Source organism: Ambystoma mexicanum, chromosome 3q (assembly GCF_040938575.1).
Source record: "Ambystoma mexicanum isolate Mex_15411 chromosome 3q, UKY_AmexF1_1, whole genome shotgun sequence".
Classification (NCBI taxonomy): domain Eukaryota; kingdom Metazoa; phylum Chordata; class Amphibia; order Caudata; family Ambystomatidae; genus Ambystoma; species Ambystoma mexicanum.
The window spans coordinates 792,842,565-792,869,978 of NC_090926.1; the positions used below are offsets into that span (position 1 = coordinate 792,842,565).

General features: G+C 46.3%; 1 protein-coding gene across 1 annotated transcript in view; it reads right to left on the minus strand.

Moving 5' to 3' along the window:
* Positions 1-27,414, minus strand: part of TMEM104 (transmembrane protein 104) — a 529,892-nt gene that overhangs the window by 96,431 nt on the left and 406,047 nt on the right. The window contains exon 9 of the mRNA XM_069654861.1: positions 12,066-12,159. Within this exon, the coding sequence (XP_069510962.1) occupies positions 12,066-12,159 (94 nt within the window). The remainder of the gene's footprint in view (positions 1-12,065; positions 12,160-27,414) is intronic.

Below are 27,414 nucleotides of genomic sequence, written 5' to 3' on the forward strand. Positions count from 1 at the left end.
CATTATAATCTATGCAACACACAGCTGCCACAGATTGGATAAAGGGGTCCCAAAACTTCATTTTGAAATGGGTACCCATGCATTTACAGCCGGCTCTCAAATCACCCATAATTAAGGGAAGAGGATCAAATAGCACCAAGTAAGCTAGTGGCAATTTTGCATAAAGCACTTTTTTAAATATTTGACAAATAAGTCAGACAATGATTGAAGCCTGCCTTCAGAGCACACTGGGAGTGCTGCGCATTTCATTTGTGATAACACTAACAGTAAATTGTTTGCAAACTACGCATCAAATATACTCATTTGTTCAGCCTCATCATTGAAGAATGAGAGGCTGGTTGTGCTGCTGGAGCAGAAAACAGATTCTGGTTTCCGTGCACGCATTCCTTTCACGCCTTGGTCTATTGTAAACTGCTTCAGGCCCTTGACCCGTACGCACAAAAAACGGTGCTAGTTGCTTATTTGGTGGTGAATGAAGAAGCCGGCAGGAACCCAGCTCAGGAGCAGCTTTTGGAGACTGGTTGGACTGTGCCCTGGCCCTGAGCACATCTGCATTTATTGGCGCATGTTGCCATGAACAGAAGCAAACCATGTTCATGTGTTTCTAATAAGCAAGGGAAATACAGGACACCATTTAAAGAGTAGGGTTTATTCTGTAAACTCCTCAAAGGCACAGATTGCCTACTTGGGGGCAGTGGGGATGTTTAAGAGCGATTAGTTATTTGAGAGGGCGGGAGCCTTTCAGGTACAATGACGATTTCATATAGGGCAGAGGTACGGGGTTTTAGAGGATAAATGATTGACTGCGCGCCTGCCAAGTGCTTCCAGTATGTCCTTTAGCCTCAATGAGGTTCCAAAAGTCATTAGCAGAGCCCTGTTTCCGGCTCCGGGCAAGCGCTGCTTTATAAAAGAAGAAATGAGCAGACCACGGGGAGCAGTCCTAGAGGGGGGCTGGTGAAACATCTTTTACCTGCCCCTAGTGCCCAGCAACCATTTAACTGCTGCCAGTGGTACTGCAACATAACAATGTACATCCCTATGAAACAGTGTTCTACACGCATTTTCATTCCAAGCAGGCCCGCCCCTCCCCACACTCTTGAGTAAAGTATAGGCACATTTTCTACTGCTTAGATTTTGTTTTGAAAACCGTCACCTTAATCCTTTTTTATATTAAAAAGTCATCTTAATGACTTTTTAAAGTGTCTGGGCACAAGACACCAGGCAGATTTTGTGTGCGTTTCATTTTATAGTGAGCAGATTGGTCCCCGCTCAGGACCCACTCTACTCGCACGCGGGAGATAGCTGCCTCCTTGATATAGGTATGGGTTGGGTTGGCATAAAGACCAAGTACTATTGATGCAATCCTGACGTAGGAATAAGTCAGGGATGAGTGCAATGCTTGGTACGTTGCTCGCGCCTCAGCGTTATGGCTTCTTCTTCTGCCTTCCTGGTTGGAGTGTGTGGCTGCTTCTCCCACATCCGGCGTGGCTCAGCGGTCGCACACCAGCTTTCTCTCGCGGCCCGGGGTGAAGACTGCTGTCCTGCTGAGCGGCCTGGCCTACAGGGGCTTCTCCACAGCCCTCCTTGCTTGTATGCAGCATCTTTCTCTCTGTCCTGGCAGCCTTCTCTGCTTCGCCAACTTTCTTGTTGTGCCCCAAGCTCAGAAGCCCTAGCACGGATGGGAATGTCTTCTTCTGCACTGCTTGCGGCACCTTCACCACCTCTCTTCCATAATGCGGTTGCCTTTTTTAAATATCCCGCTCACTGCAGGATTGGAAAAACATCTAGTCTGCATATTGTACTTCAAGCTCCTGTTACTTTGCACAAACTCCCTCGTCGGCCTCCTCGTCTCAGTACCAGAGAGGTTAAGGGAGTTGAAGTCCAAAACTTTCTTTGCGCTTTTAACTCCTGGATGGGTTTTTTCACGATATTCAGAAAAAGGGACATCAAGAACAAAAAGGTGTTGTGTGCGAGGTATGGGTGTTTGGGTGAAAGGTGGGGTCCAGACTAGAATGACAATAGGCCGTTAAGAACTCTGGTATCAGAGGGCCTTCCTCATGGGTAAGGGAGAGTGGGGACAGGGACTCCTCCAATGAAGTCATGACATCTCCCTAGTAGTTGTCTCCTCCCATGTGATCCTCCCTCATACAACAGCCCCCAGGATCAGGATCAGGTAGCGGCTGCCGTTCCGAAGCCACATGGGACGAGGTCACCGCCGGGGAATCTGGGATAGCTCCAATTACACGAAGTCAAACTGCCTGAAGCAAAAATCTTCCAGCCAAAGGCATTCATTCATTCAGTTGTTTTACTGTACGATTATAACAGTAATGTACTAAACAGAGCGAGGGTTTTCGATCGGAAGCGCTTATCCATGATGTCAGAGCATAAGATGCTCTTTGACAATACACAAACTGGAAATGGGCAGTACCCTGAGTCCAGGGACATACACACATACCCAAAGATCTAGGACAACTCTGTTTTCTAACAGCTACTACACCACCATGTTGCATTTTGTAATTACCCATTTCAAATACCTTTTTACAATTTCCCGCCTACGAAATCTGACACCCCTTTGTCCATATAGATTGGGAACAAATAAACAGGGACAGATATACACTACTGAACTATAGTAATGTGTGAGAGCCAAAAAAGGAGATGTAACTCCAATCCATTATTTAAAAAGGAAAATATACCGGAAAACAAGAAATCAAAGAACTGAAAGTTTTTATTTTTCTTCAAAGACTATTTTTCTTCAAAAATAACAAACATTCACCTAAGAGAAAGCAGTGTGAAACAATGGTAAGCATTGTAGCAAATGATGACAATCTCACAAGCTGATGCAATGGCAATTAATGTGAAAATCGGATATGAAATAAACTCAGATTATGAAATGGTCCGATAGCACCATTCCTGTGAAGGTAGCTTCCACCTTCCATCTTTCTCAAGAAATTGCGATTGCTGCCCTTTCAACGGATCTACCTCCAGAAACCAGAGCCCATTTGGCTTTGCTGAATTTGAGAGAGACGATCCGTGCCTTTCTAAACAGAACCTACTCCTTCAGATCTTCCAGCCGTAGACCAATAAGGGCGACAGCGCTTCTTTCCACCGCTAGGTGGAGGAATGCTATTTCAGATTCCACCCTCCCTAGGAGGGTAGTAGGTCTGCCTACGGGAGGAATGGCTGCGTCCTGGGAATGGCTCCACTTGATGTCTACAGAGCTGCCACATGGTCCTTGCTGAACATTTTTGCCCATCACTGTCCATTGTCCATCCCTGGGCGGGTTGACCATAAATATGCCTCTGTGGTTCCGCAGTCAGTCATTCCTCATGGGCACTTTTTGTAGTCTTAAAGCATTGGCATTGAAAAGGTACACAAAGCGTGAAGTAGCCTGGCTCTGGCCGTCCAGACATAGAAAACAAAAGGCAATCTCTCTGGGAATCTTCAAATAGTAAGTATTGGGGCAGCGTAAGGGCAATGTTGGGGTAATGCTCAGATTACTTTCCGGCAATCTTCATTATACCGAGTCCTGAACTTTCTCGTCACTATTGCCATCGTTCCTCGCTCTTCCCCAGAGTGGGGCACAGTGGGGGTTGTGTCATAAGACTAATTGGCCTGTCCCATTGGGTACGGTCAGGCGTTTTGGGGGCTTTGGAAGCCGTTTTATAACATCCCGAGTGGTGTAGGGGAGGGTAAACCATAGATTTTGTTGAGAGGTTCTGGGGTGAAGGTGGATGCCTTTCGGATAGTAAGGACCCACATGATGAAGAGTAGGACAAGGCGTAATGAAGAGGCCCTGCCCTGTTAATCTACTGTTACAGGAGAGAGTGCAGCATCATGAAGGCATACTGTGTCCAAAGGCAGAATAAGATGGCACCCCTGCTCCTGAGCGTCTAGTGAGCCATTCCACCTCGTCCCCGTCCCACCTCCCCCCACACGCCTCCAGGCCGCCTTCTTCCTGGCAAGAGTCACTAATACTGCTGCTCTGCAGAAGTACATCTTTCTCGTGTTCCCTACGAGACACGCGAGAAGCCTTGCCTGACCCCAGCAGACTAACCCCTCTCAACCATGAGCGAACAGGCTCGCACGGTTCGCGGACAGGGGGCAGGGTGATGAATGGGGATCGCGCCTTTGACAGAGGATAAAAAGCTCCACAAAGGCTGGCGCGCTGATGAGATGGTCTCCGGCTGTAAAAGTGAACTCCCTGTCTGCTGGGGACACGAGTGGCATCTCCGCTTGAGAGATTACTCGATGGAGGCTGACAGACTAATCTGTTCTGGAAGATTGAAAATGTAAACCTGAGAGAAGAGCCCAGTGCTCCCGGCTACGGCTCATCAATCATATCAGCACCATGGCCAGCAGAGCAACCCATCTCCCCGATGTACTCCCCCGCCAACACCTGTATAATGCTCGCTACCAAAAGCAGCGCCCCCCACAAAGCACTACAGCGACCGAGGCGCCAGGGCGCACTCAACAGGCCAGCTATCCAGCCATTTAAAAGCACACTATCAGGGCGACCAAGAGCAAACGCAGTCATTACCACGTCGCTTGTAGCGTCCACATAGTGTTTCCCCTTATCATTCAGGCGGTTCCTGATTTCTAAGCCACGGGCGGCTGTAACAATTGCACAAAGGCCAGGGACTCCAAGCGCACACACACCCTTCCTGGAACCTTGCTGGGAGGTGTGGCTGAAGGCAGGACATGTGCTCCTAATCCAACTTCCGGGGCACCAGTGGTCCAGGGATGACTACCGGGTTCTAAATCATCAATCAGCCCCACACCTCTAGTAGACCAGAAGGGATCCGGACAGATTGGTTGACCCGCGCCGGTGGAAATGAAGGAGCATGTGCAGGGCCGGCCTTAAGGGCAGCAGCGACCTGGGCGAATTGGCGCCCCCCTGGTTAACAGGGGGCGGGGCCAGGAGGGGCCACTTTTTTTTAACCTCCTCGCTTTGGCGAGGAGGTTAAATAGGGCGCGTTAGCACCCCATTGCCATTGAATGAGCCCGCCACCACAAGTTCATTCAGTGGCAATGAGGCGCCTGCCACACCTTCTGCCACCACGCCAGCTCGGGGGTGCCCTTGAAAGACTCCCCGGGGCTGGCGTGGTGTGGGGCTAATGGTGCCTTTTCTTGTGAAAAGTGCCCGCGGCAGAGGGGTGCATTTAAATGCACCCCCCTGCCGCGGGCACAATTTACAGTAAAAGGCCACCTGCTGCGCCTTCTCCCACGCCGCCAGCTCGGGGGAGCCCTTGAAAGACTCCTCCGAGCTGGCGTGGCGGGGGCAAAAGGCGCCCTGGGGGGTCGCCCGGCTCGCCCCTCCCCCCCAAGGCCGGCTCTGAGCATGTGTATGGCAGAGAGGAAGGGAGACGGTGGGAATGAAAGTTGTGTTCCACCCCTCATCCCCGCCATACAAATGATTGCAAATAAGGGTAACATTAATGGAAGGCATAAAAGCCTTCACACCTTCTAATAACGTTACTCTCCCCATTGCACACGAGCCCCTGTCTGTTTCAAGTAGATGGACGTGAAAACGGATCTAAGCCAGACACACATGATGCAAAGGTAGATCTCAGTCTGAGGATCAAAAAGGAAAAGGGGCGCTTGAGGTAGGGGACTGTGCCAAGCCAGTGAAATCCTGAGCTGCAAAATGTGTCGGAGATATATTATCCAATAATCATACTTGAAGCTAGGCATTGCTGGTGTAAACTGGGATGCCTTTTGTTCTGTTTGGTCAGTAATCCAAAAGAAAGTTCCCATACAGTAGGTCTGAGCATTCCATATAAAACTGTAAGCAGCAAGTAGCGGTTATTTTCCCATTTAGAAGTACTTTCAGCGATGTACTTGTACAATCTACGAATGCCATGTATGTACCTGTACCATCTGTATATATTCCCCGCAGAACATGATCTGTGATTTCCCTTAGAAACATCAGGAAGGAAATGTGCATTTAACAGCTTAAAATGCCCCTGCATACAAGCACCCGTGTTATTATTCTATACATATACGTTCTGGTATTGTACATTTTTACCGTATCTAAAAGTTTGCATGTACAAAAAGTCCTAAAAATGCTACAACCAAAGGTTCAAACACCAAATGTTTGAACCTTTGGTGGTAGCATTGTAGGTAAGTATATAAAAAAAAGAAAAGAATGCGGGGTTGTGGCGGTGTCCCCCGCAACACTCGGATTACTATACTGTGTGGTATAGCGAGCGGTATTTTGCAGGGGCAACACCCGAAAAAAAAACAGGGCTGGGGTGGTGTCTCCCGCAACACCCGGAAAAAAAAGGGGGCTGCGGGGGTGTCCCCCTCAACACCCTGCTCACTATACTTTCTATACTTTAGATTATTGTGAGCAGGAGGAGTTGCAGGGGAAACCCCTGGAGCTCCCGAAAAAAAAAAAGGAGCATGCAGCAATCACGGAAGTTAAAGGGAACTGGCGCCGCAGGGACACAGTGTCTGAAAAGGTAAGTAGGGTTTGGGTATGTTGGAGGTATGGGTGGGGTGTGTTAAGGGTGTGGGTGGGATGTGTGGTAGGTGTGTGGTGGGTCTGTGGGGGTTTCAATGCGTGTTTGCATGGGAAATGTGCAAACCTTTTGTGGTTCGCACATTTCTCATGCAAGCTTTTCCGTCGCTGACTTTTCCGCGATGGAAAAATCCCATAGATCCATATGTTCTGACCAACGCCCTTGCAAATAATACCTGGGGCATCCCTGAATATTCCCTGTAGAGAACAACCTATACAGCTGGAGGCCCTAAAGATGAACTGGCCCATCAGGACATTGGAAGCCAGGAGTAGTCTTTTATAGGCTCTAGCCTGACCGATCTGCCACTGGAAGAATCCATTTACCAGGGGGGGGAGGGGGAAGCTCCTGCTTATGTACACTTCTGCTGGAAGGGGCGGGTGTACAGGCACAGCCTGGGATAGTTTAGGGTATGAGCAGGATCAGACAGAGCTGATGGCCAGTTCGTAGAGACCCCACACTGTCGAAGATTGGCCCGTGCTTGCCTTAAGGAACCATCCAACCGCGCAGCCTGCACTTCCATTGAGAGTTCCATAAACACACGAGGGAATGAGACTCACCATCTCATTGGCACAAGAAGAGATGGAAAGATTATATATCTGTAGGTTATAAGGATATTTCAAGTCATATCCTGCTTTCTTTCTAAGGTCACGGAACTCGCAAGTGATTAGCAATATCCTTTTTACATACTGTAGGGTGTATGTTATTACTTATAACACATGGCCACACACGGTTATCCCCTTTAATACCTGGCCTCTTGCTTAATCTAATGCAAGAGCTCTTCCATATAATCAATGTGGACTCCATTTAGATTAAAACAGGAATATGCAGCTTGAGTGTGTTGCAGGAAAATCGTCTGAACATTAAGATAAGTAATAACATGCAGCTTCTTGCTCGCATGCGTTAAACTTCAGCAGGGCACATATTAAACCGTTCCTTGGCAATTCATTGCTGTACACTGTCACCGAAAACTATTTAACAAGCAAGGAATTTGAAAAGCTTGTAACGGCTTAATTAACTGCTGTACCGACAGCTGCAACTCTGACCTTTGCTGGCTCAAGCAGCAGGCACTGCGACGTCACACCTGACGCGTAATAACGCATTACGGAGGGGTTGTTTTGTCATTTTCTTGTTACAGGTCAGTTGTGATTTCACGACTAGCTCGTAATAAAAAGTAATGTCCAGACTTGTACACGAATATTGCAGGCTTCCTTCCATGCATTATATATGGGATAACGTACCCCCTTAGCCTACGCTATAAGGATCGTGCAAGTAACCAAGGCGTTCTGTGACCAAATAGAGGAACAAGGCCGAAGGCGCAGTTCTTTGATAAGGTCATGGAACGCTGAGGGGACTTGCAATATCCCTTCTATGTACGGCAGGGGGTATTTCATTCTTTATAATACATGGACCGTCATCCCTGGCCTCGAAGCTTAATCTAATTTGAGCTCTTGCGGTGATTCCTGGAATAAAAATAAAAAGACACTAATGAGCAGTTTGTAGTGCGTTGCAGAGAAATATTTTAAGTAATGTCATAAAATGCTCCTAAAGCCGTTTTGTAGTTTTAAAACAATGATAACGTGCAGAATTATTCTTTCGCTTGCATGCTACTTAAATGCGAACCATGCCCAAAATAACCAATACCAAGAGCAGTTTATCAAATAATGACTGTACACTTTCACAGAAATGTATTTACGGAGAAAAACATCTGAAAAACGTGTCATGGCTTTAATTCAGTGCTGTAGTGACAGTTGGGATTCTGCTCTGCGCTAGCTCACGCATTACATACAACCCAAATGTAATAACGGATTAAAGTTACAGCAGCGAAGTCATTTTCTCATTAGCCGTCAGTAGGGATGTCGCTGCTAGCCTATAATCAAAACTTTATTTACAAACTTTTAACCGAGTACTGCAGGCTACTGTACATTAGAAGTAGATTTCTCCTCCTCTTGGCTTTCCTGGCCAATACATGCACCTCTTGCTGTGAAAAGTACCCCAAACCATACCCCCTCCCCACCCTTTAAGTGATGGACCTCTGAGCGATGATGTCTTCGATCTTCACTGGAGTTCGCAAGGTCTCAGAGCTGCAACACGCACTCTCGCAAGCAGCGATTCACACACGCACACAGGATGTTTTTGTTTTACAGTTAGAATGATAGCCAACATGGAAAATAGCTAGTCATTTTCGAAGAAATAGAAAAGACAGCTGGCGTGTTTATATTTAAGATTACTGAGATTCTTGCAGTATGGAAGCAGGAATGAGAAACAGTTGCAGTATTTCACTGCAGTATGTCAGAAACTGTTTGAAGTAGACATGAACGCGCAAGGCAAGTAGGAGTGAAGAGAAGCTCAGTAGACAGGAATGTAGCAACTATTGCGCTTCTTGCTCAAACTGCTGCCAAAGAAAAAATTATAAGGAAAGGGTTGCGAAAGACAGGCTGGTTCAAAGGGAGAGTATAAATAATATGCCATGTGATGAAGTGGGGAAAGAAGAACTGGATCAGAGCACAAGCCAGAGCCAATTAGACAACTGTTCACTCAGCTGTGAAGACTGAATGGCATTGTGATGTCATCATGACTCTAGGAGAGGGTTTATGAGGAAAAGACATGCCCCAGCTCCAATGAGAAATGAAAAAATGCCTTATGAGGTACTTCCCTCTAGTGATAGAATGCTCTCTGTTTTCTTTTCGTTTGTTTTTCCTGGTGTGGTGTCGGGAGCAGCCGTTGGAGGACGAAGAAGAGAGAGACTCCCAAGAAGGCAAGCCCATATACGAGTGGTCTTATTAGCAGAGGAAGTTCGCCTGCGACATGTTTATGCTCCTGTTGAGCTTTGATGTTAAAGTTAGTTGACACCAGAGGCCTGAAAGACTTTAAGTTGAGGCGTATTCGGAACCAACGGACAAGGGTACCGACCTGTGAGCGTGGCTGCCGCTGTTACAAACAGTGAGGGGGCGGAAATAAGGAGTAGCGAGGTGAACAGCTGATCGTGTTGTGTGGCCTTAGAAGACGAGCCGCAGAGGACTCGCTGACTGCACAGGCCCCACCGTTGTGGGGAAGGAGTCTGCCCGGTGATCGAAAGGGACTCCGTGAACAGCTGACTAAGCGTGGTTCCCGGAGGCAAGGGGGAGCCGCAGCAGACCCCACAATCGAGGTGTCAGTTGCCGGATCCAGACGCCGACAACATCTTCATCTGAGGCGGAGCGGATGTATATGGAGACACGAAGGCGAACAAGGATTAGAAGGTGAGAGAGAGACGTTAGTTACACACTCGCATAGCCAGTAGGAATGAATGATACTGGTTAAACAAAACAACGTTTCACAGTTGAATAGCTATAGGCTTGTTGAAACCCAGCTGATGCCTATGAGCCAGGAGCAATCGTTCTATTAAAAGGGGCAAAGAGAAAAGCAATGAGACATTAATCCAGATGATAGGGGAAGACAGCCAGCTCCAGTCTCGCTATGCATAAGTTTTGTAGACGTGTGTAACTCTGAGAAGGGTATTCGATCAGGGAAGAGAAGAAACTCTCATCAGGAAGCTTGCCCTGCAAGTAAAGGTTACAGTGCTGCACAAGGCAAAGGACTTGAACAAAAGAAGAGACTTGAGAGCCTGCTTGGTGGATGAGGCCCTACGCACCTCCTGTTTATGCACTAATCCCCAGTTCCGTATCTTTAAGGATAATAAAGTTGATTTCAGTTCCAAGTAACTTGCCTCCAGAGTAGTCATTTCCCGCCCGACTCGTTACATGCCATAGGAAGGGCAAGGTTGGCGAGTGAAGAAAAAAGTTGGGAATGCGGCAATCAGTGGGCGCACAATGGGCAAATAATTAAGCATCAGATGGATCAAGGAAGGAATGGGTACATGCCAAGAGGCAGGAGAACAGATTTCAGAGGAAGAGATGGTTTGTAGAAAAACCAAGTTAGATTTCAGAAATATGCAGAATGGTGAATGTGCAAACAGGGCTAATCAGAATAACTCCTCCTGTCATTAAATGTATGAGATAACAGTGCACATTGCACACGCATATAAAAACCAAGGATATGCAGATTGAACAAATCTCAAGAGAGGCCTGTTTTGCCTCAAGCCCGGACGGCTTAGTCCCAGACATACTGATGCAGTGTTGAATTCTAGAATGAAGCATATTCCAAATATTGTGCTGAGTGTCCGGAAGAAAGGAACTTGGGTGTGGAGGCATAGTACATACTTATAACATCCGACATTCGGTCCGATCGAGGAATGGTGCGGCTGTATACAAGGGAGTCACCGATGATACCGAGCAGTACTACATCCCTTGTCGAAAGATTTTCCAAACAGCTGATGCTGGATAGGCATCAAGATGAGGAATCTGGGAGAATGCAATCCATTGAAGGATGCATGCATACACAGACTGCGGACGGCAGGCTCCATCCTCTCTGGGGATACTGGAGCAAGACCACAGGTCTGAACCCAGTGGAATAGCCCGGCATGGACTGGAAAAGACAATGATGGAAACATATGCCATTGTGGAGGCGGAGACCCTATGCACTCTGGCTGGGGGGGGGGGGGGGAGACAAGGCCAGAAGCAATCTTGTTGGAAGAGGTCCCCACCCCTCATAAGATATTTCGCGCGCCACTTCCATCTATGAACATTAAGAACGGACAGGGTTAATGAATGGGGCTATTGTTTTGGCAGGCAACAGCACAAGTATGCCGGGAGGCCTAGTAGCAGGATTCTTGAATCTTCCCCCATGAGATGAATAATTATCTATAAAAGGTAACTGGTCTTGAGGGCGGGCCAGGTCAGTTAGGTGGGTCGCAGTCAGAGACAGGATCCTGTGTTTCCTTGACTTGCAAGCCAATTAATACATCACTTCAGTTTACCATCACCCAAAATAGATACGTTTGCCTAGTTTCGCCGACAAGTCTCAGTGACTGTTCTTAAAACCACCCCCAGCAACTCCTTTTAATTCCTTTATTTCCGAAATGGGGAAGAAATGGGAATGAATAACAGCTGCCCAGAGTCTACATTCCAATAACCGTGCAGGGGTCATAGACTCAACCACACGTTACACATCAGCAAACATCTACTGAGCCATCTTGCCACCACGTCATTATCTCTCTGATAGATACCAGAACATTGCTGAACATTCAATGTAGTAGCTATTGAGCTAGCCTACACCGCCTGCGAATGTCACTGTTCTCTGGCCAGTAAGACACCATGCACACATTCCCTTACTAATCCTTCCCCCATTGTGCATGTTTCTTGTGGGTCCATAGGGCTGTTCCCAGGGCACTTTATGACACTGTTAGGGATCAGGATTCACTTAACACACCCTAGAAAGGCCCATGATGACCCATCCTTACACACCTTCACTGTGTCTGAACTGTGGCTAGTAACTCCCACTTCACCAATTTAGAACATTGTTTCTCTGTTCCCTCTCCATGATGGCTCATGAAACGCTCCAAAGCCCACCTCTAGTGATTTCTCTCAGTTTATATCGCCCTTCCTAAATGAAGGTAAACCTGAACATGAGGGAGGATAAGAAGAATGACTTGGAGAAGGTACTCACCAATCCATCTCATCAACGATGTCATAATCTGCAGATACTTTGTTTTTTGGACATTGAAGAAGGTGAAAGGCCCAAGAAGCAGAGCAAAGGCAGCCTAAAAAAAGAACATTAGAAACTGAAAAACACTATCAACTGGAGAAATAGATACATAGCACAAGTGTAGGCAAGCAACTTTCCAGTGAAGCGGTGAAGAAAATAACTTGATGCCAATCACTTGTCCCAAAGCTCCCAGTCTGGATCACATGGAGACAGGAAAAGGTGCATTATGGATGCACTCTTCAGACATAAGGTGTAGTCGGGTCAGAGGGCAACCAGCTACAATCCAAAAAGCAAATATAGAGGGGGGGTGGAACGGGGTGGGGGGGAAGAGTTCAGCCACCAATCCCTTTTATGCCAGGAAAAAATTCAGAAATTACACAATAGGGCAACCTATGCAGGAATGACATCCAAACCCCTGGGGACCCGTCAGAATTAAAAGAAACCAATCCCTGCACAAAGGAAAGGCCAATGGTTTCTGGAGATGTTTTTCAATGCAGAAGCATATATATTTCCCAGTAATGAGAACAAACCAACCAAATCAGTTCAAGGGTGTCATACCCCTTAAAAGTATTGTTTAAATAATGGATTGAAATGGTATATTTTCCAGTACACTGCATGAAAAAAAAGGTAAAAATCTATAGAATATACAATCCATTTAGTACGGTAACACAGGAATGGATACAGAATATGCCAGGTCACCAACAGCACCCACAAGCATTTTCTTCTTTAAGACTCATCTTTGCTTTGCCCAATGTTGCTACTGTAAGAAGGCATGGTAACAATGCCGGTAGATACTAGTATTAATAATAATAATAATTTGGCATTTATATAGCGCTATGAACCCTCAGGTATCCGAGCGCTGCTTATTATTACCCACGGTGTGTGGTGCTCATTTATCAACCTCGGTAGGATGATAGGCTGAGTTTGGCCCCGCCGGGATTCGAACCTGCTTTAGCAGGCTCTGCACGGATGTCAAAGCGAGCGCTCTACTCGCTGTGCCACTTGACCGGCTATTGCCTGTCAGTAGAGAACCGATAGGTGTTTGCCTTTCCAAATAATGCCTGTGTTAGAAGACATGGTCATGCTGGATGCTCCAATATAAGCTAGCATTTCCTCGTAACACGTTCTCATTCAGCCAGCATTGGGATCTCTCTGCTAGTACCTCCCACGACGCACCCACACACCCAGAACAATCAAAGGTCTATTCTACAGCCTGGCCCCAGCGCATTCACACTATATTGACTTTACATACATGATTTGCACAGGCACGCACACAATTGTCTCACTTACCTGCTATGATGGTGACATCAGGACTGCTCTCCAGATGGTACCCCTACCCACTGACACAATACAGTGGAAGGTGTCGAATACCCCTCCCTGAGTCTTAGGTCCTACTTCGCATAAGAGGCAGTATTTCACGGTCCCTCAAAAGACATTAACACTGGGATGTGCAGGAGCATCCTCTGCACCATAATGACCAGCACTACCCCGGCCAGCATGCCCTATGGGTCTTGCAAGGCTTGGAAAGAAAAAACATACCGTCTTACACAGACTTTTGGACCTTTGCTGCCTGGGGTACAATGGATTTCTAACCTATGCTCGCTTGAACAGTGTTTAGGACCCTTTAAATGATCACTTCTGGGCAGTTAGCCAGACTAATTCGCAGTAGCTTGGCGAGCAGTCAAGGATAAGTCACAGGAGGGGTGGGGGTGATCTGAGGTCTTGGTTGAGCGCGCACAGCAAGACACCAAGAATTACCCTTAGACAGTAGCATAGGAAAATATACAATTTATTAGGCCCAAGAATAAACACACATGAATAATGAAAAGCACAGTAAAGTCACCATTCTAACAACACACTTTGTAAAATATATACACAGTCACTTTGGTCAATGCGGTAAAGTGCAGAATCCCGCCAAAACCTGTAAGGGAAAAAGGCAGGCAAACTTTATAGCATTGGCAGTCTTCAGAAATGGATAATCCTAACTTTCTAAAACCAGCCCTACCATGTAACATTGTGCTCAATGCGCGCGTCAAAGCGCTCGGTTGTGCGTAAAGTCAAAGTACAATTTCTAAGGAGCTGGCAAAGTTGGAGAAACGATTCTGAAGGGTGAAAACATGTTCCAAGAGTCGGGGCGGATCTGCTGCGATGAACAAAGCTACTCCCAACTTTCAGAGGAATTTAGGAAGCGGAGACCGACAAAGCCAAACAAGACCACAAGGGAACCCTGTGTGTAAAATACAATGGATAAACAAGGGGCCACCAGTAAGTGGTTTCAGTAATCTCTGCTCTTAGCTTGGTTTGGGTCCAAACCAGGCAGGTCCGGAGAGGGTCACCAGAGGTAAGATTTCCTGCCCTTGATTCGGCTTCAAAGTGCAAAGGTGCTGCGGGTCCAGAAGCGGGTCCGGTTTACACCAGGAGCTGTATCTCCGATCTCGGTTGAAGAAATAAGAAAACACTGATGCAGCTGGTCTGAGGGCACAAGAAGGTATGCGGAAAAAGCACCTTCAGCCACCGTCACTGTCGTACAGTGATGCAGGGGTACCCAACTCTCGCAATTCAAAGCTTGCTTCTCTCTCGTGGCTGAAAGCAGATGGGACGATGACATTTGGCAAGAATGTGCTTTGCAGTGTAGGCTAGGATTCCCCAATAGGTGGAGGCAAAATTCGATAGGACAATGCTCCTGAACGGGTGCCAAGGTCAGAGCTGGACAGTCCAATGGATGGCCCAGGGACACTTCCGAATAGGCCCTTTTGCAGGGCAACCAGGAGACGTTGAGTGATTGGTCCCACCACTCCAAGGGGTTGAAGCACCTTCACAGGTCTTCGGAGATAGAGCGCAAAACAGGGCACTACCAGGACAAAAACAGCAGGCTCACAGTGCCAACCTTCTGCGCAGCTCTGGATAGTCCTTGGGACTGCTCAGCTCTTCTGGGCTCTTGGCTAAGTGTACAGGTCGATTTAAACTGTTGCTGATCTGCAGGTCTGCATTCAGGACCCCTCCTTATATCCACAAGTCCAGTGAGTGCTTGCACCCAGCCGGCCAATGAGGAGATCTGCCAGACTAATGTGTGCCAGCAGTGGTCCAATCAGGGACCACTGGGGCTCTCATGCCCTCATGCACACCAGACATCCTGGCACCAGTAGTGTGGATTGGGACCACAGTCCCAGCCCACTTCCTGGGTGCCTAAACACATGACCTGCAGTAGCCCGCTAAATATGTGGCTTTCGCGGGAAATTGCATGAGCAAATAAAAAATTCCTGGGTCACAAAGACTAGGGGGAAGGCCAATGGACACAATGGCAAAAGGAGTCGACAAAAGGCCATGATGGACACTAGCCACATTCAAACGCGTTATGTGGGGTATGGCTCGGTAAAAAATGCATGAAAGCTTCTGCTGCCCCCAGTACACTCCCATTCACATTGTCCAGGTACCAAGAAATCCTTAGTGGATGACTAGGGCCCAAAAACGCAAGGACCCCATTGCACGGTACAGTAATGTACTTAGCACAATGAAACAGTTGCCAAAAGTGCCAACAAAGTCGATAGACTAACAGAAACAAAGTTTCTCAGTACTGACAGGCCAAAGGACGTGCCAGTTTCCCAATAACGATGAGGGAAAGCCCAGTGGAGTGCAGCTGAAGGCTCTGCTCCATTGGCAAAAGTCAGGTCAAAATGCTACAACAAAAGCAAAAGGTTTGGGGGGTTGTTGTAGGGGATGCATGGCATCACAAGTATGAAACTGACACAATAGGTACAATTTGTAAAACCTTTGACGTTCCTGGGATTGGAAAACTCCTACTTTGATGGGAGTAGTCTCAACCATCAAATAATAAACAGTCCTAGTGGAATCTGTCAAATCAAAATGGCCTATACTAACAAAACCTAATGCCTGCCCTATCTCTTGTACAAAAAGTGTATAAAGGAGAAATGTATGTAAAGGAAAAATCAGTGCACAGTAGAAAACATGTGGCTGAATCAGCTCTACTACCCACGTTAGATCACATGGAGTAAGGTGGTCCCTTTAGGCAGGATGACATACTCCGGCTCGGGTTTTCAACACAATAAACAGTTCCAAAACGTGGATCGAGGCCCGCCTGGCCTTCGACGTTAAAGTCTCGTTCCAGACTTCCAAATAACGGTCCAACAAAAATTCACGACCCCTTCAAAACAAAGTTCAACGAAATGTGTAAGGGGCTCCCTTCCCCGAGCTTACTACACTTCAGGTCTTCCTCAGTCGTGCACAGAACGCTTTCAGATATTGAAGACTTTGGAATGGTTGTGTATTTCTTTACAGACCTCTGCAGGACCACTTTGAACAAAGTTCAAGATTCAACTTTCATTCTTCCCTTCTCTAGGAGTTAATTTTGCTTACTTTGCTTTTTCAGTTCATTCACTTTATCATCACAAACAATGTACCTTTCACAGAGACTTACGAGTGGGCTATTTCCTTTTCGCCAGACCACTCCGTTACTCGGTACTGCTGATTTAACAGCTGTCCTTACTTCAAAGTCGATTCACAGATCTGCCTTTCTTCGTTTCTCATCCACACACGTGCAGCCTTCACTTGCAATATAATGTTGCCACTTCAAACTGTCTAACACACACCGGTCTCCCAGGTCGCTTGCCAACTCACCGGCTGTGTGCGTTTCTTTCTTGGTTTTACGTTTTCCGATTCACAAGTCAAGGATAGTACCATAGGCTTGGCTTCGCCTCCGCAACTCTGCCATTCACCGGGAGGGTCGCTGGCGTCCTTGAAACACAATGCAGCCTTGTGTCTTTTGAGGCCTGGTGGAAACAACAACCTCCGCTAGGGAACTCTTGGGGGTTTTCGACCTGCTGCTCTCGTCCCTTAATCCGTCGCTCTGCTCCAGTAGGTTTGACTTTGCCCTGGAAGTTCTGCTCCTACTCGTGCTCTGCCTTGCTCAGTGTGTGTCTCTCAGTTCTGCGTTTTATTTGTGTGTGGAGAGCTAATGGGTATCAAGTGCATGCACTTAAAGTCAAGTGCCTGACTTTTCCTGACCAGAATAGCGGGACATGTCCAGTACAATGTATGAGTGTTTGCGTTGTTTTTCTCAGTTACCCTCTTCCTCGGCCCAGTGTTTGTGTAAGAAAGGGGGGGGGGGAAATCGGGGTGGGATGGAGTTGAGACCTCTCAGAATCCTAAAGAATAGGATGGGTTAGATTAACAAAAAAGGTAGTTAATACCGCGGCTCACCATCGCCTGCCTCATCCCTACCCCTCTAAGACCACTCACCCAGGTGATCCTCCCACACTGGTCCATCCACAGGAACTGTATCCAAAAGCGATGGCTGTGTCCTGGCCACCTGGAAGACAAATCCCCGAGAACTAGCGGGTGAGACACCCTTTGATTTCTAACAGGGTCCACAAATATAGAGGTAGATTAGCATTAAGAGAAATGTGCCCCAACAGGTACTGAACACAAAGTAAAGCCTGGATTTTAAGAGTAAATCGAGGTTCATCAGCACACTGGCCAGCCCAAAAGCGCTCTCTGGGGTTTGCTGCAACTCAAAGCTGCCGAGAATCCACTGGGCCTGCCCTCGGTCTCCTCCATAATAGGAGGGAGGACAACACCTAGCACAGGCTTCAGCAACGAACACGGCAGCATCTGAAATCCTGGGGCGTTACATAGGGTACAGACAAAACCAATAACTTGAATCGCAGTTTGCTGGTCTAGAGCAGCTAACAATATATCTAGAAAAAACAGCATGGGTACCAGGCTGGGAGAGGGATGGGGGCAGACCAACTAAAAAATATGGTACAACAAAGGAAATAAGAAAGCAACCATTTTGGGGCCCTACACAGAGGGTGAAAACGAACACTTTAGTTTCTCATCCCAATTTTCAGAGAGTTTAGTTCATTATTACATGCCTAGTATTACAAGCATTTTGGGACATTAGGCAGGAACACCTTGAAGTCCAGGGCACATGTAGGTCCCTAGGACAAATTGCTGGCACCTAATAGGCGGTCCTTTTGGTCCACACCCTTCTCACACTCTTAGGCCAAAAAACCCAGACGCCAGGTAGCGGGTGGATTTGCTCGCCCCAAACAAACCTACATATTTGGATCTTCACTAGGTCAACACTGTAGAGGAAAACAAACAGCGAGAGGACAATCCCCAGAGGGGAGTCTTTTACCTCTAAGGGACATTAATGTGCAAGTCCCTCCGATGCCTCCCCAGTAGTCGGGGAATAAACATCAATCCCCCACGGAAGGGGATAATGTGTTCAACACTGTGGCACAAGGGCATTGCATCAAACAAGCCCAGCAACCTGCCACCATACAAAAGGAGAATACTGTGGGATCACCTCGAGTTCCTGCAAGAAGTGGAGACACTTCTAAGGAAGAATGCCATATACCAGTTCCTTTTCATCAAGTAAACACAGGCACTAACTCACTTTAAAAGACTAGTACGAAATTTAAGGCCAGCAAACTAGTACGTAAACCATAGGAATTCAGAATGACCACCCTCCAGGAGGTAATTCCACTTCTAAGGAAGTGTGATTACAAGGCAGCACAAGAATGAAAGATGAATACTTTCATATTTCAATGTTCCCAGGTCACAGTAAATTTCTAAGGTTCAGAGTGGGCACATGCTATTTGCAATTCAAAGTACTTTCTTTATAGATTACGTCGACCCATTGCGTACTCACAAAGGTGCTCGCTGTGGTGGCAGCACATGTACATCGTTGAAACATTCCAGTATACCCTAATCTAGCCTGCCATTTAACAGGGGAAACAAAAGCACTCTGCTTCCTGTGAGATACCAGAAGGTGTCTCACCAGCTAGTCCCCAGGGATCTGTAATCCAGGTGGCCAGGACACAGCCATCACTTTTGGATCCAGTTCCTGGGGGTGGACCAGTGCGGGAGGATCACCAGGGTGAGGGGTCTTCGGGGAGTGGGAGACTGGTGATGAGACATGGTATCCCCTTCCATATAACACCCTTACCCCATTCTACCCGGTAGGATATTTAGGAACTCTAACCCTGCCCCTTTATAACAAACACTTTCTCACTGACAGCCCGCTCTAAGGGAAAACAGACTAACACCCGAGCTGTGTACCTGACATGTCTCAATACTATAGTCCGGCAATTATCGACAATCGCTCAAACCTGACTTTCATTACACTTCCCCACACGGAGAAAAGGCAGAGCACGAGACAACACTCTGATCAAGGTAAAGCACACGAGGAAACAGCAGTTCCAAGATGGCAGTTTAACAAGAGGAGAAAGACGGTGAAACCGAAGGGTGTCGCAAGGAGGCAAGTTCCCTTGACCTCTTCAACATGGAACCATTACTTCCACAAAACCTCTAGAGAAAGCATAAAACCAGGAAACCAGGCAGAAGAATCCTGCAGTTTGTGTCGGAGGTACGCAGGACCCTCCCGCATCAATAATCAAGGCGGGGAGAACCTACAGCCACTGTGATACTGTCCTTGGCACCAAGAACAAAGTTGCTTCAGTGAAAGCAACACAGCCAGTGAATTGGGGAGACCGATACAAGACCCGTCAGTGTTGAAGCCAAGGTTGCAAGCAGAAACACTGTATTGCGAGTGCTGGAACGAACATTGTTAAAATGCATGTGACAAGAGACACGAATGAAGTTAAAATGCTGATGAGTGATTAAACTTTAAAGCAAGCTACAATACCTTTGACAGAGTGGGCCGGCACCGTGTGGGTGCTCAATCGAAGGTCTCTGTAAGGTACCCAGCTGAGAAGCAATAAAAGTAGACAAAGTTGGTCCGAGCCCAGCAGGGGGAGATCAATTGAAGGAGAACGAATAAATGTGAACCGAAGTGGTCCTGCGACGGGTCAAGTCAAACCCAGCGCACAGTCGAAAGTCTTCGATCTCGAAGTAGAGAACATTTGGAAAAGTACATGGATTTGGTCCGAGCCCGACAAAGGGAGGTGGGTGTGTGTGTGTGTGTGAGAGAATGAGAATGAGAATGAGAGTGAGAGTGAGAGTGAGAGTGAGAGTGAGAGAGAGAGAGAGAGAGAGAGAGAGAGAGAGACCGGCCGAGGAAGTTGAACATGAGAATCTTGAGGAGAAAGGAACTTTTCAATGTTTGTCGCATCAGGCCCTCTGAAATAAGAGACTTTGAATGGCAAAGAGACTTTGACATCGAAGGCCCTGATACTGATATTTGAACTGCATCCTTGTGCTAGAGAAACAAGAGACTGTGTTAAGCTCGAGTGTGCCACCTTGTCCAGTGCTGAAAACGTGGGGAAGGGAGGCCAACGGCTTGAATATCCTGACATTCTTTCTTGAACACTTTTCCTTTGTATAACATGGTTTCCCACACTATTTGTATTTCGAAGTAAGGATTGGCAATGGGTGCATTAGCATAAGCCATTTTATTTTGACGAGACACCGCTAGGACTGGCTTATTATTTGATGGTCGTACCTTGTTCCCATCTTTAGATTTAGGATGAGATAGGCGTTTTTTCAAATCCAGTTGAAGTTCAATAAACTGATCACTTGTGTCCGTCTTACTGTTTGATACCATGTCTTCCTTACATTCCACAATGCTGAAAAGACTGAATTTACTCCACTAATTAGGATTTTCGATCAACAATGCAAAATCAAGACTCATACCCAGCAAAACCAAACCCTTCCCAATGGGTATTCTAGACACAGACTTAGCTTATCCCACTAAAGAAAGTCTGCAGGCATCGTTAGCCCAAAAATAGTTATCAAGCTGGACCTCGGATCAGAGTCTGGAAGGTCACGATGGCCTCATGTATTTACATTGTGATTCTAGCATGACTAAATTAAACAGTGGATCACAGACCAAAGGTCTCAAATGTCTGGCAGTGATCTAGTGGTGGTGTTGCATTGTAAAACTCTCAACGTCTGGGATGCATGGTCACAACATCCGACAGAGCAACAATCAATGTTTTTTAGCCAGAGAGATGGAGCTACTGCTTTCCAGAGCCACATTCAGGACAAGTGAACGCTCATCAATACAGACAATACCACTGCATTGTTTTATATAGCCAAGCAATGGGGCGCACAATCAAGATCCCTGTCACTAATGGCTCAAAGATATTGGTGCACATCAAAGAATAGTTTCCTGAAGGTGCAATATGTACCAGGGACCCACAATAGCGTTGTAGGCAGTCTACACAGAGTGTTCATTCAAAACCAGGAGTGAAAAATAGACACAAACACTCAGATTTTTGCCTATGGTACAGTCAGTGGATCAGTTTGCTACAGTCCAGAACGGCAAATTCCCCAACCTTTGCAACCAGGTACCCACAGGAGGAGTCACAAGGGAACGCAAAAGGGATAAATTGGTACAGGATATTTACCTACACTTCACGCCATCACCCCCACCCACCCAGATTCCTCTACTCCATTAAATATTACACAGACAATTAACAGATTCTTATTGCACCAATGTTGGCACGTTGGACGTGGAACCCCAACCTTTTGAAGGTGGTGGTTCAACCACTGGTGAAACTCAAACCAATTCACAACTTACTAACACAGCAACAGGGTCAAGTATCATACACAGATCCACATAAGTTGAACGTGGGAGCATGGCTCCAAAAGTCATTGGCCATTTACAATTTCCTCAAAGATGCATGGATATCGGAAAGGAAGCAAGAAAGTCTAACAATGGACACTGCTACGACAATGAGTGCAAGTGATGGTTTTCAAAGTCAACCAAATTTACTGTAATCAAGCAAATACAGTAACATATCTGCCATACATACTGGACTCAGGATTAGTTTATAATTCTGTCAAAGTCCACTTGAAAGGACGGACTTTGATGTCAGTTTTCATATGTATAGGAGAAGTGTAGTAGATATCCACTGCAAACATGTATGAAATGTAAAACTCCTATATGCCTCTTATACGTATTGAAACTCATATCAAATGTAAAATTTGAGAATTCATACATATAGGAGTATAAAACTTGCTTAGAATAAATGCAGGTCTGCTATACAAACCGTCCACATACTTGTAGGAGGTGTATGTTTCGTACATGTACACTATATACATATGACAACACATCAAAGTCAGGACTGACTTTGAGGTCAGTGTTCAAATGTATGCGAGACGTATAGGAGATGGAAATTGTGTACATGTACGAAATATACAACACTTGCACCACATGCTTTTACACCAAACACACTTGTGGCACATGATCTTTGTGGCGGGTTGGAAGCAGTAGTCCGACACATTGAGGACATGTTACCTTTCTTTAACGAAAATATAAGAAAAAGACTTCTCTTTCCCCCATTATATTGCCTTGCCTATCAAAATTAACTAAAGGTGCTCACCTGTCATGAGGTAGTCCAAAAGTATAATTTGTCCTCAGTCCCAAACCTAACTCTACCTTACCCTACCACTACTATGATTAACTCAAAATAGGCCAAAGAGGATTTCTCTCTTCTCCTGGTCTTTTCTTGCTTCTTCCCAGTGACTTTCTCTTTCCCTTTCCCTTTCCCTTCACTGGCATAGCGTTCTCGGTTATATACGTACGGGTCTTAGATTGCCATTTGGGCAACGGTTCTCCCGTTGCAGCATACATCTGCTCTCTGGCGTCTCTCTTGCTGGCATTCCTCGTCTTTCCAAAAGTTGCAGGCTCCACGACTTTGTTCTGCTTTGCCACTCCAAGGCGTAATCATGTGAGGGGACTTCCCCTTCATACCATACTCTCTCAGCTTCCAAGGGCTACTCGTCCCAGAAATGTGCACGTCTCTTTTTAAAGACACATCTCCTTTTCTTTGGCATGGCTGTTTTGTTCCCACATTGTCTGTAGCCAAACACAAGGATGACAGATAAATCTTCATAGCAGGTAGTCTCATATTGCAGATGGGCTATTTGGTCTAGGGAACTCTTTCTCTGAATGGGACTCCTTGTCTCCTACGGGGGAGTCACTCCCATTGAGGTGCCACTTAACCATACCCTTAAGGAGGGTCTTGCAGAGAGGGCTCATCTCCCTAGCCTCAAAGGGGGTGGCTCACCCCTGGGGAGAAGGTACAAATACCCACGATTCGTCACATCGTCCAACACAGGCTATTACGAAACATGCTCAGAGTCCATCTCTATCTACAATACCGTTTAGGTGATGTGTATTTGTATGAAAACTCACATCAAACTCAGGACAGACTTTGAAGTCATTTTTTTGCATGTGTATAGGAGACTTAAATGACTGTAAAACTTGTATATGCCCGATAAACGTATAAAAACTTGCATACAAGTCAAACCTTACTTTAATGTTAGTTTTCATACGTGTAAGAGGTGTGGAGGACATATGCATTTCATCTGACTTTACACCAAATGCAACTTCTACACCATACATACATGCCAAACACTTACACACAAAACACATTTATGCCACACACCCAAGCTATGCAGTCGCCAGCGTAAAGAAGGGCTAGAAGACATGCGCCAAATGAATGGCCATTTTCTACACAAACTAGACATGTACATGTAGGAACTGTACAGTTCATACATTTACCGTGAAAAGGCGAGTACCACAGCCTTATCAAGTGGGGCTGGTGGCACCTCCTAAAGGACTGGAGAGGGAAGAATTCCAGAGCCAATCCAGACCCCAAAGAGGATGGTGGCCAGTGATGATGGCGCAATGCACTCCCTCTTGTGCCAGTCTATATGTGAGCAGTCCACCTTTGACTCATGCAATATGACCTCAACAAAACTAACAGCTTTTCCTCGTTTCTGCTAGTGACATTGCACCCAAACGAGAAACTGGGAATAAGCATTCCAAGTAGAGCACATTTCAGCACTGGATGGCTGCCGCCAAAATATTGGGACCGACCACCAGTAATCACCTCCCCAGGATTCTGCAATCAGTCAGCGTTAGAAGGTGAGTGGGTGGGTGGGGGGAGAGAGCAAGCGAGAGATAGAGCTAGAGGGAGAGAGAGAGAGACTCAACGTGCCACCAGTAAGCTGCGCTCTGCGACCTTACAGCTGCGGCGTGCGCACACAGCCACTACTAACAGTCCTAGACCAATAAGGATTTATACAGTAGATACAACATACCCCCAAACCCAAACATGGGACTTACCTTTGGGGCACAAGGAATGAAGCCTCGGACAAGAACGAGCACTCTGCCTCAAGGGCACCCATTGCTGTTCCAGGACATGCCTGCACGAAGTGGGCAGGGCTTAGCCCCCATTTGTAATCTTGGCTGTATAAAACCTGTCCCGGAGGAGGGACAACCAGGCCGAATTGGCCAGGAATCAGAGAGGGGTAGGAGTATATAAAGAGGCAACAGAAAGCAGGACATGCAGGTTATTCAGGTGAGGTCATAGGAGGAGAAGCAGAAGATAGAAGGCCAAGAGACCTGCAGAAGGTAAGGAGGAGCAGCGCAGCAGAGAGGGGATTTCTCAAGAAGTTAAGCTATTGGCTAGTGAGTGAAATGGTACTACAGTATCAGTGTGCGCACTCCTCACAAAAACGCTACTGAAATCAGACATACAAATACTTTTAAATAGAGATGGTTAATCTAACAAAATGTAAAGTCTACACAGAGGAGGAATAACAATATTATATCACAAACACTGTATAAAACTACAAATTAAGCAATTAATTTCAAAGTATAACAACGCACCTCATACCACTAATGGTATGGAGAGCTTGTACCTTAACATGGTTATTCACACGCTTTCCAGACTTTAGCTTTTGTCAGACTAACCTTAAGTCTTTATTTTAGATCGAATATACATATATACGTACGTACGTATTTCGTTGCCTCACCCAAACTGATCCGGCCAACCTGCCCACCATTAAAATTGAGGCTATGTAACCACTGCACCTCAGAAGGAACATCTAACATTCAGCAGTCAGAAAAGGGAAAGCGTGTTGCATCCTGTGCCCAGATTCCCTTGCCATCTATGGAAGACTCAAAAATAGATCCGATTATTTGATTGTACCTAATGGAGGGAACCAAGCTGAATAGAGGGCCCTTGGCTGATGATGCTGTGTGGGCGTTACTTCCATCCTGTATTGACTTTTTCTATTTTTGCCCATTTTCTGAAAAGTTATTCTATTGCAAAAGGTACTCGAAAACATTTTCTAAGTGGTCAAAATATTTGGTCTTAGTCCAGTTGCCGCATTAATCACTGACAGTAACAAAACTTCTAAGCCCCCCCCCCTCCAAAAAACACAAATACCTCCAATGTAATGGCACTGAAGTGAAGGTTCCAAGTCCTGAAACATAACATGCTCTTCTTAAAAACACATTGAGCAAGTACTATCGATAAAACACTAAATGATTTAGATAAAACATTATGAGAGGTTTGGTGGCTCTACCCCAAGAAGTTGGGTTCCCGCTTTTCTAAATGGTGCATTTGGATTAGATAGCTCCCATTCATTTGAGCCATTAACTACCACTGGGAGGCATTTGAGGTGGCACTTGGCATATATGAGAACGCATGCATGTTTGCGGCTGTACAGTAGCTCACACATGGAAACTATCTGAGCACTCAGGGTGGATTGCTTGCTTCTCACATTGGGCCAAGTTTGTATATTTTGGCTGAGGCCCTTTGCAAATCCTATATACTATTGATATCCCACTGATCTGTCTGGGCATGGATATCAGGAGACTCTCGAGCCCTGCCAAAGCTGGGAAAAAATATATCCTAGTATTGTGTACTATGCCACCAGTTAGACCAACGTATTCACCCTTTGCAACACCACCACTCAAGAAACCATCAAGCACTTAATCAGTTGAGAGATTCAATCAGACTTTGAAGAACTTCCAGCAGATGCTGATGGACAAAGATGCAAAATGCTGGGACAACATCCTTCCTTGGAGCCTATATGCTGTGAGGAAGACTTCACAAGCTTCCGCCGGGTTCTCCCTATTGCAACAGATTTATGGATGGGAACCCTGGTATTCTTTGGATGAATGGCAAGATAACAAGAGATGGAAAAACTGCTACATTTTTGCAGGCCACCGGAGTATGGATGTGTTTGATGAGACCCAGTGCGTCAATATATATGAACAGAACATATGCTCCACTTGTACAAAGTCACCATAAGTATAAGAAAAGAAAGACTAAAGGCCAGACCCTACATGTGTCAACTGGACTACCCTTGGTGTAGTACTTGGGGTTGAAGGCGGGGAAAGGTACTGTGGAACCAGATGTGGTCAAGGAAGAAGTAATTCAGAACAAAAAATTCCACAACCTACACCAAAAAAATAAACTCTGATCTTTCCGGGACCTAGTCATGTACTATAAATGAGTTATCCAACCCTTCTTAACAGTGGCTTGACATCTCATAGATATGCTCAAAGGAACCAAGTACTACAAGATCAACACAACCAGGGAGGACATGAAATGATTGATGAACTCACTGTCCCATCCGCACTTCCTCATAATACTGGAATGAGGCCAGCCATTTGTTCTCCAGACAGATACCACTAGGTTTGGGCTTGGTACAGTACTGCTGCAAGAATGGAACAGGTCAGAACAATCTTTCCTTTTACACAAACCGTAAGCTTGTCCCTCAGTAAACAATATATGCTGTCCTGAAGCTAGAGTGCCGAGCAATAAAAAGAGCAATAGAGGCAATAAAATATCATGCACCCTTTAGCTGGCTGGCCAGAAACAAGGATATAAATCCCCAAGTCCTTCGATGGTTTCTTTCCTTGCAACCCTACCAATTCACCAGAGTTCATAAAGAAGGCAGCCTACAGTGAACATGGACTTACTCTGCATCCCTGAGACTATGAGAGGGTGCTCTCGGAAAAGGGGGGCGAGTATTGAGGCAGGGGACTTCATTGTCTCAGGAGGATAGCTCAGGGGCAACACGCTCACCTTGGAAACAAGACTCAGAGCAACATACGTTCGATCCCAGGGTCCGCGCTCAGAAAACTCTGGGTATTAAAAGAGTTATAAATAACCAATTGCAATATGTAATGAAATCTCCAGCCTCAATCTTGGGGTAAACAAGATTTGACCTGCTACTTCGTGATGGGCTGGGGACTGTGTGGGGAGGATCCCTGCCTACCCCAACATGCTGAAGACTTTAGGAAGGCACTCATCACAATGCACCAGAACACGGCTCTGGCCCTTCAGGAGATGCGACAAGCGTGGGTAAGACCGCAACAAGCATCCGTATAGTACAATCATCCACAAGGGTTGTCACATGTAGTAGGCTGAGAACTGCATCTCCCATGAGGTGTTCTACCTAACCCCCTGCATTAATGACACCTTCCGATGTAACACAGGATTGTGTCAATCCCTGCCCACAAGAAAAAAAGCTGTCAGAGGAATGAGAGCATAGCAAACACTGTCCATAGTGGAAG